At 28.2% G+C, this 21249-nt stretch overlaps 1 protein-coding gene across 2 annotated transcripts; it reads left to right on the forward strand.

The window, feature by feature from the left end:
- The first annotated feature begins 5398 nt into the window (after positions 1-5398).
- Positions 5399-7163, forward strand: LOC114179427 (cyclin-D2-2-like). 2 transcript variants are annotated; one of them, XM_028065770.1, is made up of 6 exons: positions 5399-5573; positions 5674-5890; positions 5968-6054; positions 6137-6446; positions 6535-6650; positions 6747-7163. In XM_028065770.1, the coding sequence occupies exons 1-6, from the start codon at positions 5530-5532 to the stop codon at positions 6903-6905; spliced, it is 933 nt and encodes a 310-aa protein (XP_027921571.1). In that variant the 5' UTR covers positions 5399-5529; the 3' UTR covers positions 6906-7163. The 2 variants fall into 2 exon arrangements, with proteins under 2 accessions (XP_027921571.1, XP_027921570.1); XM_028065769.1 differs by lacking the exon at positions 5399-5573 and having other exon boundaries at positions 5586-5890.
- Positions 7164-21249: the final 14086 nt, after the last annotated feature.

The raw sequence follows: 21249 nt of genomic DNA on the forward strand, positions 1-21249 counted from the left end.
TTGATTTTTGACCCGGCTCATCCGGGTTGAACCCGTGGTGAGCCATGTTAGCTCACCAACTCGCAGATAAAATGGTCACACAAGTGTTTTTTATTAAGTTGGGCTTTACATTTGACTCATGTTAGGTTGTTTTTTGGCTTAAATATACATTTGGTCCCTATTTTTGTAAAAATTATTCAATTTGGTCCCTATTTTCGTTGTTTGTTCAATTTGGTCCTCATTTTTGTAAAATCACATTCAATCGAGTCCTTTTGGCAAATGGTGTTAAAATGTTAACGGAACAGTGACATGGTGGAACTGTTTGGGTTACGTGTCAAATTTTTGGCAGTGACATTGGCACAGTGAAATTTTATGGTCGTTGTAGGTTTAAAAGTTAGTGAAATTGATTTGGGGAAAAAATTAGGGTTTCAAGCAAAATTGTGGCTAGCAAGAAACTTGTGTACAATCCAATTGGTGATTTGGAATTCCTGTTTGAGAAGTATGTCTCGCCACCACAAACGAAAAGCCAGAACAGAAATCAACTAAAAAAGTACAACTTTTTAAACACTAACCTGAACCTAGTTGACGCTCCAATCTCGAATGACAACCTCCAAGCGCAATCTCCAAGCTTCAATCGCAAATCACTCTCCAAGCGCAATTTCCCCTCTTCGCGAACCCTAATTGATGAACAAGAACCTCCACCATCCAAGAACCCTAATTTTCCCCTTTCTCACCAACCCTAATTTTTCCCTATCTCTCGACCACTCCAATACTCAATTTCAGTTTTTCACTCAAGGATAACTCTCGCTGCAGTAAACCCTCAATTCAAACTTTTTAATTTTTTTTCCACTTAACTATGTTTTATCTTTTTACGTAATTCAAACTTTTTTCCCCAATTTCTTTTTAACTAAACATTGTGCCAACGTGTGCCATCATATATTCAAAAATTTGACACGTAACCCAAACAGTTCCACCGTGTCACTGTGCCGTTAATAATTTTAACACTGTTTGCCAAAAGGATTCGATTGAATGCGATTTTACAAAAATGAGGACCAAATTGAACAAACAACGAAAATAGGGACCAAATTGAATAATTTTGACAAAAATAGGGACCAAATGTATATTTAAGCCTTGTTTTTTTTAACCAACACATAAATAATTTGTATTTTTTTATATTTTGGTTTGTATTTGGATTGTATTAAAGTTTATTTAGATTTTAATTAGAATTATAATTTAGTTTTGACTGAAAAATAAATAAAAAAATTATATTTTTTTAATTAAGTGAACCCGTGAGCCAACCCGTTTAATCCATCAACCCGTAGTGGGTCGGGCCGGGTTCGAATTTTTTGGCTCGCTAAAAAGTGAGCCAGGTTGGGTTGGCTCACTAAATCATCAACATCAACCCGTGGTGGATTGAGCCGGGTCGGGTCGGGTTACCCGTTTTGACAGCTCTAGTTTCGCTATCCTATATCCATTTCCATAGAAAAAAAATTAATCATCATCTCCATGTTCAAATTTAACGGGTATCAAATTTTTGTCTCATCCACATCCCCACCGGGTAATGGGTATATTCTCGTACTCATATTTGTACCTTTTTTCTTACTGTTCTTCCATATTAATTAACTAATTTTTATAAAATAAAAAAAATTACGGAAAAGGAAACATAATGTTATCAAATATTCAATATTCAACATTAAGAGGATGATTGTTTGTTTCTTCGATATTAAATATTTAAAAAAGTGACAAAATTACAATATAATTGATAATGAGTTAGAAAATTAAAAATAAATATATAAAATATCTCAAAATAGTATTCTACATGATTAAAATAAACAACAAATAAAAATATTACAAAATTATCAAATGTGTGTCTTAGAAACAATTTGAGAGATTATTGAATGAAATCGCACAAAGAAAAACAAATATATGATTAAGGGTATGATAAGATGAGAAGTACCTTAAAGATCTAAGGAAAATTTCCAAATATATACATAGTCAATGGTTGACAAATAATAGAAAATTGTTTTAGGGAACAAAAAATGTTATTCAAATGAAACAAAAATTAATAATAATGGAGTAGAGAATTTTTTTTTTTAATATTACCTAATAAATGAAATGTTTATGCTATTAAACACTTAATAAATTGAGGGTGTTAAACATTCTCATGTGAAAAGAAAAAAATATAATAAATATAAATATTAAAAAAAAATTAAAATATCATATGTGAGACATAAAAAATATGTAATTCACATACATCATTTGAACATAAGAACATAATTACATTAATGTTATGGTAAGATGAAAAATATATTGGAGATACAAATGAATTTTATGACAAACCAATTAGAAGAAATAAAAAAATATTAAATGTATAGTAATACATACAAGATTACTTAATTAATTGTGAATGTTTGAATAATTTAAACGGGAACGAGTATTGTGACAGATATGGGTATTATGACAGGTATGAGAACCGGGACGAGGACAGATATGCACATCCTCATACTCATCCTCATACCAAATTGAAGAAGTTGAAGATTCTTCATACCCATATCCATACCCATTCAATATAGAGATATCCTGTCAAAATGGGAACGTGTTCGGACAATACCGGGGGGACGAGTTTATTTGTCATCCCTAGTTGCGAGTTGTACAATTGTCTCGTGGCAGAGGCTAGGTGAGCCAAGTCACAATTCAGTAGTGGTATTCTTAGTAGAATAATTGCTGAGAAAGATTCTTACGAGTGACATCAATTGTCCTTTGTCCTATATGAAATAGGTCAAGTGACCTGGATCACAATTAAATTGTTAACGGTAAAGATTCAATTAAAAAAATTTAAAATTTGAAGAACTCACACTATAAGAAAAACCATTATTACCGACGGTCAAAATCCGTCGGTAATGACCAAAATCCGTCGCTAAATCAACATTACCGAGGGATCATCGACGGTCAAAAATTCGTCAGTAAAATGCTTGTATGTAAAATTTTACCGACGGAAATCATGTTCCGTCGGTAATTACCGACGGAAAAATCCATCGATAAATCTGTCGGTAATTATCGACAAAAAAATCCGTCGATAAATCTGTCGGTAATTACCGACGGAAAATTCTGTCGGTAATTACCAAAAATCCGTCAGTAAATTTGTTACACTATTCATTTTCTTCCTCTCCCTCTTTCAATTTTTTTTTTCGTGGTCGCCGTCAATGTCGCCGTCGCCATCGCAGTCGCCACTGCCACCATCGTCGCCGCCACCGTCGCCGCCGCCGCCGCCGTCGTCTTCTTCTTCCTCTTTCTTCTCCTTCATCTTCTCCTTCATCTTCTCCTTCTTCCTCTTCTTCTTCTCCTTCTTCCTCTCTTCTTCTTCTTCTTCTCCTTCTTTTCTTCTCCTTCTTCTTCTCTTTCTCCTTCTTTTTCTTCTTCTTCTCCTTCTTCTCTTCTTCTTCTTCTCTTCTTCTTCTTCTTCTTCTTCTTATTCTCCTTCTTTTTCTTCTTTTCTTCTTCTCCTCGTCTTCTTATAAGCTGAGAAAGATTCTTACGAGTGACATCAATTGTCCTTTGTCCTATATGACATAGGTCAAGTGACCTGGATCACAATTAAATTGTTAACGGTAAAGATTCAATTAAAAAATTTTAAAATTTGAAGAACTCACACTATAAGAAAAACCATTATTACCGACGGTCAAAATCCGTCGATAATGGCCAAAATCCGTCGCTAAATCAACATTACCGAGGGATCATCGACGGTCAAAAATTCGTCAGTAAAATGCTTGTATGTAAAATTTTATCGATGGAAATCATGTTCCGTCGGTAATTACCGACGAAAAAATTCATCGATAAATCTGTCGGTAATTATCGACAAAAAAATCCGTCGATAAATCTGTCGGTAATTACCGACGGAAAATTCTGTCGGTAATTACCAAAAATCCGTCAGTAAATTTGTTACACTATTCATTTTCTTCCTCTCCCTCTTTCAATTTTTTTTTTCGTGGTCGCCGTCAATGTCGCCGTCGCCATCGCAGTCACCACTGCCACCATCGTCGCCGCCACCGTCGCCGCCGCCGCCGCCGTCGTCTTCTTCTTCCTCTTTCTTCTCCTTCATCTTCTCCTTCATCTTCTCCTTCTTCCTCTTCTTCTTCTCCTTCTTCCTCTCTTCTTCTTCTTCTTCTCCTTCTTTTCTTCTCCTTCTTCTTCTCTTTCTCCTTCTTTTTCTTCTTCTTCTCCTTCTTCTCTTCTTCTTCTTCTCTTCTTCTTCTTCTTCTTCTTCTTATTCTCCTTCTTTTTCTTCTTTTCTTCTTCTCCTCGTCTTCTTATAAGGTGAGATTTGGGCGGAAAAATTCTCGCTTCTTTTACCGACGGATAAATCCGTCGGTAATTTCGTCGATAAAAAAAAATTCAATTATCGACGAATTTTGAGTTATGTAAGTATCGATGGATTTATCGACGAAAAAATTCGTCGGTAATTCAAATTTGGGCGAGAAATTTCCCGTTTCTTTTATCGACGGATTTTTTCGTCAGTAAATCCGTCGGTAATTCAAATTTGGGTGGAAAATTTCCCGCTTCTTTTACCGACAAAAAAAATCCGTCAGTAGTTTTGTCGGTAAAAAAAATTTGAATTATTGACGAATTTTACCGACAGATTTTTTCTGTCTGTAAATGATTTTTTTTTACCGACGGCTTTTTTCGTCAGTAATTAAAATTTGAGAGTCTGTCGGTAAAATCCGTCGATAATTCAAATTTACCGACAAAAATATATCCGTTGGTAAAATTCCGTCGGTAATTTCAATTTTTTTTGTAGTGTCAATATACAACAAATATTTATTAGGAAAAAAAATTCAAATTTATCGAGACTCAAAAATAATTAAACATTAGTAACAAGTTACAACTTTATAATTTTTTATTAGTTGGTTGATTAAAATTTCATACACTAATTACATTCATAAATTAAACGATGTATATTATAGCTATGTATTTTATAAGACAACAGTGTTGTATTCTAATAGTTTACCTGATTTTTGTCATTAACTTTCATCATGCATATTAAGAGTTTTTCTTTAATTGACTAAATAATAATATAATACACGACACTTGAGTTTTATCGTTCATAATCTTATCTTATAAAAATAAAACTATTTGACGAAAATTGAATGAAATTATGACGTAGTTGCATGACTACATGGAACTGTGTATACAGCATTACTCTTATCGCAATTGGCCAACAATAATAGATGTGGCCCCAATGGAAGTGAAGTGTGACAGACGAACTTGCTTTAATGTTTTGTAGAAAACAATCACAATCTCTTCAACAGGTTAAGATATCACGTGGAAATTCTACATGTTTATGTATATCTTTGAACATACTCAAACTCCTTTGAGATGACAGAGGTATCGATGCTCTACATTGGTCCCACTAAATTTGGCAGCTCTTATTGACGAAGCTTCTTGTGAAGTTCTATAATGGCCCCTTAGATTCTGCCTCATTGAATGCATCCCACTGCAACCCAAAATGAAAATTAAAAACAAAAATGCTGGCGGTTGCGTTGCGCATGTACGATGTCTCAGGTGCAGACAAATTGGCTTCATTATTCAAAACAATGGTATATATGGTTGTTCATTTCTTGTGTTCTCCGCTTATACATTCTTAATCACCATGTCTCTCGAGTCCACAAGCCACCAAACTCCTGACTTGTATTGCAGTGAAGTAACTAGCGAAGTGATTGACTTGGAGGATTCTGATGAGGCTTTGAAGTTGAATTATGTTCTGTGGGGAGACTCCAACAGTGATGAAAGTTGTCTATTGAGCTTATTAGAATCCGAAAATGACCAATTACAGGAACAAACAAAGTCCCCACGACAGATTCCCAAAACATGGCTGATTAATGCTCGAGAAGAAGCCATAAATTGGATCCTAAAGGTGCATACATTGCTACTTAAACATTGCTTTACATTGCAACTAGTTTTTTTGATATTGATGTTTGTCTCAATTTGCAGGTGCATGCTTACTACAGTTTTAGACCTGAGACAGCTTATCTTTCTGTAAATTACCTCGATCGTTTCCTCTCGTCACACACCTTGAAGGTATAGTAATTTCTATTCAAATTGTTTGATTGATGAAATATAAATACAATGCTTGTTCTAACAAAGTGGCATACTTGTGCAGCATGATAAAGCATGGCCTCTGCAGCTGTTATCAGTTGCTTGTCTTTCACTAGCAGCTAAAATGGAAGAAACCAAAGTGCCGCTTCTTTTAGACCTACAAGTGATCGAGTCTAGGTTCCTCTTTAATCCCAAAACAGTTCAAAGGATGGAACTTTTGGTTATGGCCAGTCTCAAGTGGCGTTTGCGCCCTATAACACCTTTTGATTTTGTCCATCTTTTCATTGCGAAGCTTTCATGGTCTGCTTCCACATGGGGTGATTTAAGTTTCACTGTTTCTCGTGTCTCAGATGTTATTATCAGAACATGTCTAGGTAACAAACTTTTACCCTTTACCCGTTACCACTTTATTGCAATATCTTAATCGCTGCTGAATACTAACGTTGGTAAACATTTCACCAGTCATGGATTTCTTGGTGTTTTCACCATCCACAATAGCAGCAGCTGCTCTGTTATGGGTAAACAATCAATGTGTAGAAGACACGAAATCAGATTGTTTCCACAAGAATATAAACATTGTAAGTGCCGCTGTAGTAAGACACGGAAGTGTGATAAACAATTGATAAATTATAATTTCACATCTTTAATGTTTCTGTTGTTGATTTTGGATGTAGGAGATGGTGCAGAAATGTTACAAACTAATGAAGCAGAAACAGATAATTCTCCGATCAGAATTTTATTGGCCAAGGAGTATGCAATTATTGCCCCGAAGTCCCACCTGTGTGCTTGATCGTGCAGCTATGCAAGAAAGCTGCGATGATCACAAGCCCTGACTTCAAGCCTTGCCACATATGTCTCTAGCCAAGGAGGCCATAACATTGCTTTCAGATTTTTCACTTCTCATTCATTATGATTTCTTTGATTTGGTGTGAGTGTGATTGTGTGCGAGTCTTCCATGAGATTCATTTCATTGGGTGTGCATTTCAACAAGGTTCATCATGGAACATTCTGACTGTAAACCAGAGTAGTTATATTGAAAAATTCTAGATTTTTGAAAAGAAATACCAAGTATACCTTTCTTTGTTGTGTGAGCCATATTTTTGTCACAAGGGGTAAATGAAATTTTTCGTTTTTGTGATAAGTTCCCTCCCAAATTGCAGGGTTCTGAGTTAACTCAATCATAGCAAAACCTGCTGAGAAAAAATATAATTGAATACCAAATGATGTAATGTTCATCCAATCAAACAAAATAAATATAGTAAGAGAATTAAGTTACCTAATATACTGGATATAGCTATTAAAAAAAGTAGCAGGTAATCAGAAACTCTAAAATAAATCAAACGTGTTTAGTTTAATCCAAAACTTGTACGATTTACAATTTAGGATATTGATTCTTTGATTATAAGTTTTAGAGGTTTAGACAACACGATTTCTCCCACAACTCAGTTTTAGACCTTTGGTCGATTGATGCCACACAAACAGAATGGATTTCTCACTATTATCCACAGTCTCAGTTTGCAATTAATTTTTAATAAGATTAACAGAAGTGAAGGCACAAAAAGAGGTTTCCAGGAATTGAGACGGATTTCAACAGCTTCCGTTTCTAAGTAAAAATTTATCTTTTTATTCATTTATTTATATTTATACATAGATGATTCTTCCTTTTTTTTTTAGTGTTAATATCTATTTTTTAATTTTACTTTCTAAATAATTTTTTTTAAATTAACATAATTATTTTATTAATTTTAGTCTCTAAGTACACTTTTTTAAAATTTAACCGGTATTTTTAATTTGACCGTTTTCTAAAACTTAACATCTTTATTATAAAATTATCTAAAAAAAAATATTTACAATAAAAATATAAAAAATATTTATATTTAATTTTATAATTATAATAATATAAAATAATAATGATAATAATTTTATTATTTTTTATTGTAATAAAAAATTCAACATGGTAGCACATGTGTTTTGACTACTACATTCAATAACCATATAATCTTTTTTTTTTCCTCGTTTCTATCATAAAAGGGATATACTCATATTCCCCGTATTATTTTAAATATGAATTAAATATTTAAAAAAAATCAAAATCACAATAAATTAAATATGATAATGTCAATAATTCAATATTATATGATATACTTTTTTTTCTTTTCTTCAATATCAAGTATTAAACAAATTATAATTATGTAAATATCAAATTAGAATTTTAAATAATAATTAAATAAACGTCAAATAATTATATCAAATGTGATGGTTCTACCAAATTGAGGATTTTATGTCCTGAAATAGCATTCAACATTTGAACAAAATTTAAAAAAAAAATGTAATAAAGATTGTAACGTGAGGAAGAATGAAAAATTTGTCAACAAAATAAAGTTTTTCAAGTGAAATAGAAAACTAAGAGTTAAAGAAAAAAAAAAAACTAAACTTTTGATGCTAGTAAACTAAGGATTTATGCGATTAAATCTTTAAAATTGAGAATAAAACATTCTAATGCAAACAAAAAACATTAAATAACAAATAAAATATTAAAGAAAGTAAACATAATTAAATGTGTGTTATTGACTTAATTGACTCAATTTGATTCAATGAGATTGAGGTTTGTGTCTGCTGAAATGTAATACGTTATTTTGGAGTATAGAGCTGGTGGATGGAGTATTTAAACTGCACTTGACCTCAACTCCTAAATGATGTGAGACTTATTCGGATGAGACAACATATAAATTACAATAAATAGGTAGAAATTTTAATATGAATTTATAATTAATGTAGAAAGTGGGATTTTATATTATTATTTAGTGTAACTGTTATACATTGTGGTGTTTAAAATTATTCTTTTGAAATTTCCTATCAAATAAAAAACTATTTAGACAAACTTAGTATCTATATTTATTAGAAGTTAATTAACAACAATTATATCTTCCACAGCGTACAAAATGGTTTAAAATAAAAACCTAAAACACATTAAATGAAGGTGTAGGATAAGAGAGAGTTGAACTCAGTGTGCATGTGAGATTTAAATAGGTCTAAAACAAAGATAAAGGTCTTAAAGTGTATATATGGTTGAAATAGAAACCCTACAATAGTTGAGTGAAGAAATTGAAGATGAAGTGTTGATGGTAACAATAAGGAGAGGGAGAACAAATGATCGAAGAGGTTGAAACATTTTGCTGATATTAATTTAATAGATATATAACTGAAAATTTATAGACATATGCAGAAGAGAAGAGTTTAATTAAAAATACTAGTTTATTAAGAAAGAGAATCTAAAGACTTACAGGCACATTAATTAACTTATCTTAGTTAACGTGGAACTCCTGAGAAAATGCTAATTAGGTGGTTAACAATGAAGTTATTCTAAATTTGGTTCTATGTTAAACTTCAAGGGAGTTGCTTAAGCTTGAAGAAAGGGTTTTTATTTGATAGACCCAATTCAACAATATACTAAATAAGAGACCGACAAGTTTCGATTTTGTCATTATTCTTTGTTCATTTTTACTTCTGGGACAGCCAAAGGAAAATTCCATGGTTGTACCGAATATTTTGTTGTCTACCATACCAACACTACAGGAAACAAGCATAGTGGTAGTTTAAAGCCACTTTATTAAATGCGAGTAGCATGTGTATTGATTTTGTTAACCTGTGTGAAAATTTGTACGGATTGGAGAATTAAAACATCATCCACTGAGTTTGCTACGAATGGTAGACAACAGATTAAAACAAAAGGAGGAGCCATTATGTAAGTAAAACGGGAACATATGAACAAAGAAGATAAGAGGACAAGGTACACGCTCTCCTACAATCTTTAACTACATTTTACTTATTGCTCTTTTCAGTATGATTTTGCTAGTGTATAACACTGTTCGTATATATTAATCATGGTCATTGGTCGCGATGAATGATTTAAAAGACGAAGTTTCTCGTTCCCGCATAGAAACCTCTTTCTCATCATCATGATTTACGACTCATAGCTCAACGTTACACTGGACCCATTCCTCTCGGTTAGTTTTAAACTGCAACACCTTCATACACCGTGTAAAAATTTCAGTTCCTTATCATAACATGTGGAGAAAAAACTCCCGAAACGCATAAAATGAATCCAAAAAGTACCAAAACAAAATTGAAGAAAAAGAAATATTTTTATAATTTTAATACAAATTCAACAAATAAAATAAAAACAACAACACAAATAAAAATAAAAACACACTAACCATAAATGAAAATAAAAATATTGGTGGTACATATTCGCAATATGAAATTCAAGAAATGAAGTCGATCAAAACCTTCAAAAAAAGAACTCTCCGATAGAAGAAAGTAAGATGAGACAAAAAATGAAATGAGTAGATGAGAAGTCATTTCAAGATAAAATAAAAAAATAGAAATTAATATTAATTATAAGAGAATAAAAATAACTAACCACTCTTTTTTTTTCTAAAAAAATTAATTTTTTATTGAAAAATATTTTAACTCATCAAATATCATTTTTAATACCAATAAAAATTAACATACACTGATAATATATGTATATAAAGGTGTCAAAAAGGGTTATAACCCACTAATCAACCTTGTCCACCATGTTCGGGTCGGGTTAAGTTAAAAAAATTATAAATTTCGATACGAGTCAAAAATGAACTTGGTCCACTAAGAACCCGGCTCACCTAGATTGAACCCATGATGAATTAGGTTGGCTCACAAACTCACCCATAAATTTTAAATATTAAATTATATTAAAAAAATGAAAACTCTAAATGCTCTTCTTTATTTAATTCTCTCTCTAAACTAGTGTAATTGATCCATTTTTGGCGTAAAAAGAACGATACAACTTTATATAAATATTTAGAACAAATACAATTGTGTAAACGTGTAAAATAAAAATTCAATTCAAAAACTAAAATGACACACCAAAGTCACTTATCAACTTAATTTTACTTTTCTTTGACTTGTAGTGCCTTTTCTTTCAATTGAAGGTAGTTTTTGTGAACCTATAAACCTATAATATGTCTTAACTTTATTTAGATCTTAATCAAAATTATAATTTAGTTTTTTAGGATTGAAAAAAAAATTGTAATTTCACTCAAAAACGAACTAGATTGAGTTGGCTCACGAAGTGGTCAACCCGTGTGAGTCGAATTGAGAGACTTGTTTTGAGAGCTATATATATCAATACTAAAAATATTGAGGCTTTTTTTCTCTTAAATATAATTTTATAATTAATTTAATATAAATATATTAATACTAAAAAACTATGTGACATTTTTTTCTCAAACATAATTTTATAATTAATTTAATAAAAAAATATTACTACTAAATATTTTTTTAAACCTTTTACCATTGAAGGCCTAATACAAATGTTTTACGTGTTTCATCCTTAAGTTTTGACGCTTCGCAGAATGTTTTTAACATTATTAAAGTGCATTTGTACGGGGTTAGTAATTTAGCAAGATAATGATCCGATAAAAATATTTAAAGTGTAGTTTGTATTATTTCAATTCTTTTTAGCTTTTACAATTGATTTTAAACTTTTCAAATTTGTTTTTAACGTTTATTTTATTATAGTAATTGATTATATTAAAATAGTTTATAGAAATCATAATCACATATGTTGACTTCACAAAATATAAACATAACTTACCCGTATCTAATATTAGGTGCTAGTCTTAAATGAATTAACTCAGTATTTTTTTTTCTTATGTTTTTTATCGCACCTTACTAACATATGTAGTGCATGTTACGAGTTATGAATTTATTTAGTTCCTTGATATTCTATCTTATTCAGATGAAGAAAATACTATTGTCAACGAAATTGTATCTATAGAAAAAGAATTTGTCAGTAAAATAATATTTATCAAACAGATTTTAAGATTTTAGTTAATGATAAATATTCATGGATAATAAATTTGTACTTGAGAATGCATAACTTTTATTATTAATGAATATATTTGTCCATAAAATAAATATCAAAGTTTCGCTTTAACTTTTGAACATATGATAATAAAATTCGTCACAGGATATTTTTAAAATTTATTAGTCAAATTATCAATAATTGATTTTTAAAAAAATTTGTTAGTAATTTTGTCAGTAACTGAACTTTTGAAAATCTCTCAATAAATTCTTCGTTAATTATATTTTAAAAAATCCAATGGTAGTTCTTTTCGAGAGTTGGGTTTATTTATTAGCTTCAAGGTTCTTCTTTAATTATTTTTAGTTGGCAAGAGGAATTTTAAAGTCAATAACGTTTTAATACGTAATTTTACACAATTTCATATAATAATTGGAGTTTTACACATAAATAAATTTAAAGTAAAGAAATATCTAAACCTTTATAAAGTTTCATTTTTTTTATGCTATTACAAGTGAACACATATGTCACGCCTATGTGTTCGATTTTTTAATTTTTAAGAAATTTAAATCAAGATCAATAATAAATATATAATTAATTTTAAAATAGTTGTTAGATATAAAATTGAAAAAAATAAAATATATATAATTTTTTTTGAAATAATGGTTTAAGACAAATAAGTATTTAGAATAACGGTTAAAAGTAAATTATTTATAAAATAATTAAGGGTAAAACAGGTATTATAAAATGTGGACGAATCATCTTTATATATTATTATAGATAATTTAACAAAATTTATTCTCTAAACTCTTTTTAGAATTTTAGATTCTAATGTTACTTATTTATCAAATTAATTATAACTCTATATATCGGTCCAATAGATGATCCTAAGTAACATTGTCCAATAAGGTCCAATTAGCTTCATCACCAAAATGACTACAAAATATTCTAAGATACATCTATTGAGACAAATATTCACATATTAAAGGTAATTATGACAAATCTCGGTAGTTTGATTACGTCTTGATGTTCTTTGATACCAAATATTTAAAGGATATTTGATACCAAATCTCGGTAGTTTGATACTAAGTAACATTGTCCAATAAGGCCCAAATAGCTTTATCACCAAAATGACTACAAAATATTCTAAGATACATCTATTAAGACAAATATTCACATATTAAAGGTAATTATGACAAATCTCGGTAGTTTGATTACGTTTTGACGTTCTTTGATACCAAATATTTAAAGGATATTTGGTATTACATTATTATTATTATTATTATTATTATTATTATTATTATTATTATTATTTATTCAAGATAAATTATTATTTGATTGATATTCGTTGATGTTACCGTACATGTCTTATCACATGGACCCAAGACCTAAAAGTAGGTGTTTCAAAGTGAGCCAACTCAGCTCACACGGGTTGGCTCACCACGGGTTGACCTAAAAAAGGGTCAACTCAATCTGACTCACTTTTTGGTGAGCTAGGAATTTTGCCATGGGTTGTTTCACTTACGATTTTCTTTTGCAATTTATTTTATATATTTATTGCATTACAATGAGAGTAAATTGACTTAATTTATTTTTTATAATAGTGTAATTAAAATGTTCACATAATTCTCGAAATATTATTATAAATATAGTAGTTAAAGAATAAAGTATCAACGTATATAACTTGACAAACAACTTAATTTTAAACATTAAAACTATTTTAAATATTATTAAGTAACATTCTAACATTTAAAAATATAAAATTGTGAACCTATATAATTAGAAGTAGTATCGGGTATTGTTAACTTTAAGTTAAGGATTGCTACTAATTTCTTCCTTAAGTTTGTTCTTCTTGAAAGTATAGCTTTTTATTTGTTATTTCTTTGTTTGAAAAAAATTATAAATAATGTACTTATAGAAATCACAAATTATCTTACTATTCACGTTGTATACATGAATAGTAGTAAAAACAACTATGCATAATAATAATAATAATAATAATAATAATAATAATAATAATAATAATAATAATAATAATAATAATAATAATAATAAAAATAAATAAATATTAATAATAAAATACTAACCTACGCATTATAATAATAAATAATAAAAGTATTATCTATTGTTATAATTATAAAATTAAATATAAAGATTTTTTATAATATTATAAATAAATAAAAAATAATTGTTTAAAAAACAGGAAAATCGAAAAAATCGATTAAATTTAAAGAAATATTTAAAATTATTATTTTAATTTAATAAATTATATATATATATATATATATATATATATATATATATATATATATATATATATATATATGTTGAGAAATTCCCATAGGTATAAATATCGATTTTTATAATGTAATTATTACGGATTGATGTTAATTTATGAAATACTATCTTATTTTATTCTTTTTTCAATGAAAGAAAAAAAGAGCAGAATATGACTATCTGAATTTACTTATATGGTCATTTTTTTTCCAATTTTTAATCTACTTGATATAATATTTTAATTTGTTTTCATTTAATGATGAAGTCCGTGATGGCACGCATATATCACAAATATATAGAGAAATAATAATGATTAGCATTAGAGATGACAAATAAAACTATTTGTGTTTATTGTCTGAACTCATCCCCGTATTGACGAAGAATTCTCGTATTGATATGGGTATGAGAAATTTCCGATTTTTTCAATTGGGTATGAAGATGAGATGTACATATCCCCGCCATAATATTTGTCTCCGTCATATCTCCATTCTCATTTAAGTTATTAAAATATTCACAATTAAATAAGTAACTATATATATATATATATATATATATATGTATATATATATATATATATATATACATATATATATATATATATATATATATATATATATATATATATATACTTTTTATTTTTTATTTCTTTTAATTATTTGGTTTGTTATGAAACTCATTCGCATCTCCAATATATTTTTTATCTTATCATAACCTTTATCTAATTATGTTAAAATGATGTATGTTAACTAAAAAAAACTTATTTCTAACATTTGAATATTTCTATTATTTTTTAATATTTTTATTTATTGTATATTTTCCTTTCACATGAGAATGTTTAATAATTCTCAATTTAAGTGTTTAATAACATAAACCTTTCATTTATTAGGTAATATAAAAAATAATAATTTTTTACTTATTATTATTAATTTTTATTTCATTTTTGTTTCGCTAAAACAATTTTTGTTATTTCTCAACCATTGATTATAGGGATGGCAACGGGGCGGGGCGGGTACTGGTTTCGCTATCCCATACCCATCACCGTAAAAAAAATTCATCCCCATCCCCATACCCAAATTCAACGGGTATTAAATTTTTGTCCCATCCTCATCCCCATCCCCACCGGGTAACGACTCGTACCCATGCCCATTTTTTTACTACTTTAATATTAATTTTAATTAATATTTATAAATTAATAAAAAATTATGATAAAGGAAACATAATATTATCAAATATTCAATACTAGAAATATGGTAGTTTCTTCGATATCAAATACTTTAAAATAAATTATAATTGTTTACATTTTAGATTATAATACCAAATAAAATTTCATGAGAACCAAAACAATTATTAAATTTGTAAATAAAATCTCATTAATGTTTAAAAATTTAAAATGTTTTGGTTCTCATGAAATTTTATTTGGTATTCTAATATAAAATGTAAATAATTATAATTTATTTCAAAGTATTTCATATCGAAGAAACAACCCTCCTTCTAATATTGAATATTTGATAATATTATGTTTCCTTTAGTGTAATTTTTTTATTATTTTATAAAAAATTAATTAAAATTAATATTAAAGTAATAAGAAAACGGGTAGAGGGTAGGAGACTTCCGATTATCACATGAATTTTGCATTATTTATTATGTTAATTTTCATACATTTTTCTCTTAATCTTATATATTTTATCTTAGAACATTAATGCTAAAGTTTTTGACAGTAAAACTTTTTAAACACGTTCCAGTAAAAGAAAAAAAATATGTATCTACCAAGTTATGGAAACAAAAGATTCCACCATTTCTTAATTTATATTATCAAATATTTTTTTTATTTACAGATATATGTGTGTGTAATATAATAATATTTGAAGAATTAGAAGTCCTTCAAATTCAAGAATTATAAAATTTTAGATATAAAATAACATGTGAATTAATTTATTAGAAAATATATAATTTTTGTTCCCATGAGTAGATACATGATTAATATCTCTTACTTGAATATCTTTAAGGAGTTTCAAATCAAACACTTTTTCATCATGAAGTAAAACGTATCAACAAGAAAAAAAAAAAAAAAAAAAAATATATATATATATATATATATATATATATATATATATATACTGAAAATTAGATTAATGAAGAATGCAACACTCATCCAAATTATAACCACTTATTATGTCTTGAAGCCTCTAAAATTATTTGCCTTGAAACATCCTCATACAAAAATTCAAGGCCATTAGCAACATCAATTGCAATATTTAATGTAATGAATCACTGTAGACACAGTTATTGGTTATACCTGACATTAATACTTATTAATTATATACTCTAGCGTACAAAATATCAACTCAGTTGCTAAATAAATTAAAAATCATGATAAAGTAAATTAAAAGAACAAGTATCATTAACACGTAGGTGAATTCATATTGGATTGTTCTAATTATGTTAATTTTACGAAAACAATAAGAAAAGTAATGCATAGATTAAATAAAAGACTTATGATTCCACCCCTAAATTGCATTAAAATCTATGTAATGATAAATATTATTAAGACCAAAGACTTGCCCGGTTAATTAAAAATCACAATATATGTTGAAGGGTGTAAAAACTTTATCTTCAAAAAAAAAAAAAAAAAAACACTAAACAAACATATGGAGCTAAATACCAAATCCTAAACGGGAATCATGTCATTAACTTAGTAATATATAGATTTTTATTTAATGCAAATAAAAATGTGAAAGATGAATCATACTTTGACTTTCCTTTCTACATCACAAATGTCCAGATTTTTTTGGTAGTTGATGCAATAGAAATTGCTAGTATTAAAAATGATTAAGCATTTAACTTTTTTTAGATATAAAAGTTCATCTTCAATTAAAATGCAAGAAAATAACTGGTGAATAAAAAATTAAATAATAGATAGTGAATGCAGCTGATGAATAACATTCCACAAAAGACGAACGGGTTCCAAGAGGCAGCTGATGAATAACATTCAGTCAAATAATATGTTTTTCCATTATAAATTAAATTATTTTTAATGTCTTCACTTAAGTTTATGCGAAAAAAAAAACTCAAAATCTCTATAAAATATCTTTTATATTTTCGCTCTCTTAAAAAGTACATTCAATTTAAATTTAATTGTGGGATACAAAGAGATGAGTAAAAGATTACTTTAATTTAATATTAGAACAAAATTAAATGAGATATAAGGAAATTTTGTGACTTATGCGGCACAGTAAAAACGAACCAAAAAAATAATAATATATGATCTTAAAATAAAACCTTTCCCTTGTCTTTCGTGCTCCTAGTGCATGTTCCTTTTGGATACTCTTTACAAACATGCGTTATCTTAGTGGAGGAGAATTTAGCTCAAATATTTTTAATAATAATTCATAACAAAATTACAAAAAACAAAATATCATATAAACAAAATCGACGAGGATATAGCCTGAGAAGAATACGAAGGGGATTACATTTACTAGATCAGGATTGGTAAGATCACATTTACTTCATTGGGTTCAAATTTTTGCGTGGATCCAATCAAAAGGGTACATAACTCTTAGACGGGTCTTTCTACCTGCAGCTCCAAAATTTCTTTTACATCTCCAAAATTTTTTTAAATTTCACAAAAACCCTTTTACTATTTAAGAAAAATCACGGACATCACACCCAAAAATTATTTTCGAATGTCGACTTTCAGAAGTCAAAATATATAATTTCCGAAAGTCAAAACATATCACCGAAAATTGACTTCCGAAAATCAAAATATATATGTACATATATACATATATACATATATACATATATACATATATATATATATATATATATATATATATAAACATATATATATATATATATATATATATATATATATAAATATTTTTTTTCATTTTTTTTCTTATTTTTTATTTTCTAAAGTAATTTTTCTTTTAAATTTATATATTTTATAATTTTTAATACGTGTTTTAAAAACTAAAATAAAAGTTAGAACACATAAATTTTAAAAAGAATTAAAAATATTTAAAGTAGAATTAATTTTTTGACTTCCGGAAGTCAACTTCCGGTAATGTTTTTTGATTTTTAGAAGTCAACTTCTGGTAATAATTTTTGACTTTCGAAAGTCGACTTCTGGTGATACATTTTGACTTTTGGAAGTCGACATTCGGTGATATATTTTAACTTCTGAAAGTCAATTTTCAGTGATATATTTTGACTTCCGGAAGTCTTATATTTAAACTTCCGGAAGTCGACATCCAGTAAAAATTTTGGAGAGTGATGTTCGTGAATTTCCTTAAATGATCAAAAAGTTTATTTGAAGTTTAAAAATATTTTGAAGATACAGAAAAAATACTTGAAGGTGTAGGAAGAAAGACCCCTCTTAGACCTCAACCTTGAAAATCGATGAGACTAAAGTCCGAGCATGCAAAAAGGGTTATATTTACTGGATCAAGATTGGTTTGGGTTTTGGCAGAGGCCGTTTCTTCCTGCACCCCCCAATCAAATATGTGAATTTCTGGATTTTGTTTTCCGAAACACTATAGACCAGTTTCAGAAATATTTTTCCAGGACAAACTCATCAATTCCAGAAATATCTTTTCGGAAGGAGGACCCATCCCTGTTCCGGATAAAAATTTCCGAAACCGATATTTTTGTGATAGGGTGCATGAAGAAATAGCCTTTAGTAGAACCAATTTGGTATAGATCCAAATCCAAAGGATACATAACACTCAAGCCTCAACCTTGAATATCAATGAGATGAGATTAAAGCCTGAACAACATGAGAAAGATATTAAATTTTCTATTGAATTTTTAGTGTTATTCATTTACCGAGTCTTTAAAATAAATTGGCATTAGTGTATTATTAACAAAGTTTTTAATATATTTTAAAACATTAAAATTAGTGTTTATCTCTATATTTTAAAGACTTATCAGAGGGATATCACACAAAATTTAATCAAGAATCCACACTCTCAATCTTGATTCAAATAAAAAAAAAAATTATCTTCACAACTCTTTTTTTCTTAACGACCTTTTAACAACTCTAAATAACAATAAAATATTAAATAGAGTTACTTAATTAAGATATACATTAAACTACCAAATAAAATTATAATAATAATGATAAAATTAGTTAAAAGATAAATGTGTAAATTTGGACGGTTTTCAACGGTTCTCAATAAAGAAGAATTATGTTCGGTAACGAGGTTTAATATCTTTCAACATGATAATGGAGCTTTTTTAGTGATTTTATGTCCTACATTAGTATTAGTGGTGTTACCTTGACTACTATATTTTTAATAACTTCAATTTCATAAATTTAAATAAAAAATATAAATATATAAAATATAATTTTTAATAACTAATATTTTTCTCATTAATGAGTTTATTTTATCATTTAATTTTCTTGGAAAAAAATATTTAAATAAAATTTACAAACAATAATTAGTGGATACTGAATAACCACGAGTTAAATATCATTATATTTGTACCTATCTCATCAATAAATAAATAAGTAAAATATCCATATTAATTATCAACATATATCTATTAATATTCGTTACGAATTCTATCAAGGTAAAGATGAGATGTTGGGCTATGCTGATGAAGCGGAAATGAAAATTCTAGTGGGAAGTTGGTCATGATTTAAATATTGGATCATATTGATTTTACTATGGGAAAATATTTTTTGATAAATATTTTGTTGATAAAGTTGACAAAAGTTATTAATTAGAGTAATTTTTTAATTTTTTATGGAAGTTATAAAAATAAAATAACAAAGATTCTCTTACAAAAATAATTGTTTATTAAATAAAATTTTGTCAAATTATTATTTTCCTTTAATATATGCGGATATCATCATTTTTGTGACTATTTTGTATTACTCTATTGTTATCAAACTGATGTGAAAGCTATATTATGTACTATACTACACAATTGAAGGGAATCTGGTGTAGTTATTGTTGGTGAAGCAGGGGTGACTAGAGGTATGCTAGAATCAAATGCATAATTCAATCGTCTGTTGGTGAAGGTGTATTCCTCTTTTTTGAATTTACAATGAATATGTTTGACTCTGTTTCTTCATTTGGATTTTGTAGCAGCAGTGGTGAGGTGTATACGCTGGGAAGAAATTATATATGCAAATTTTGAAGTAGTTGGTTAGTAGCCTTTGCATGTGTCGTGGTATATGTTACAGGTGGATCCAATAGGGACTTCGACTGCATTTCGTTGCTAACAGGGAGGATTTAGTAGGGACCATGTAATTTTTGTCTTTTAGGGTGGATAAAGATATTATATATATTATGTTTTTATTTATATGAATAGAGATATTATATACTTTGTTTTTTTTTATTATTATCAAATATTTTATTTTATTAAGTATTATTATTCCTTTTATATGATAAAACATTATACTCTATATATCGAACAAGAATTTAATAAATCAGTAAACAATCTTTTTTTGAATTATTTTCACCAAACACTTTTTGCACACATTTTTCCTTCTCATGACTTATATATATATATATATATATATATATATATATATATATATATATATATATATATATATTAATATGGTATCAGATTTAAATTGTCTTCCGCATTTTCTCATTTCTTTTTGATTCATAAAGTGAAAAACTTGCTTCAACTTCATGCTCTATTTTTTTCACATCTTATCAATGCATTTATTTGTTTCTTATGATAATTGTTCTCCTGATCATATTGTCTTTTGTCATAATATGTAAGCCCAAGTTGAACCTTTCTCATTCAAAGAAGCTGCTCAACATGATAGCTGAAAAGAGGCTATGGATGCTGAGTTACATGCTTTTGACAGAAATCAGACTTGAACTGTAGTTTCTCATCCTTTAGGCATCAAGTTAATTGGTTGCCGTTGGGATTACAAATTCAAACATAAATCAGATGGCACAGTTGATAGGTTTAAAGCACAGTTGGTGGCTAAGGTTTTACTCAAACCGAGGAGCTTGATTATTTTGAAACCTTCTCTCCTGTTGTCAAACTTACTACTATATGTATCATTTTAGCCTTGGCCACTACTA

This window comes from Vigna unguiculata, chromosome 3 (assembly GCF_004118075.2).
Source record: "Vigna unguiculata cultivar IT97K-499-35 chromosome 3, ASM411807v1, whole genome shotgun sequence".
NCBI lineage: Eukaryota > Viridiplantae > Streptophyta > Magnoliopsida > Fabales > Fabaceae > Vigna > Vigna unguiculata.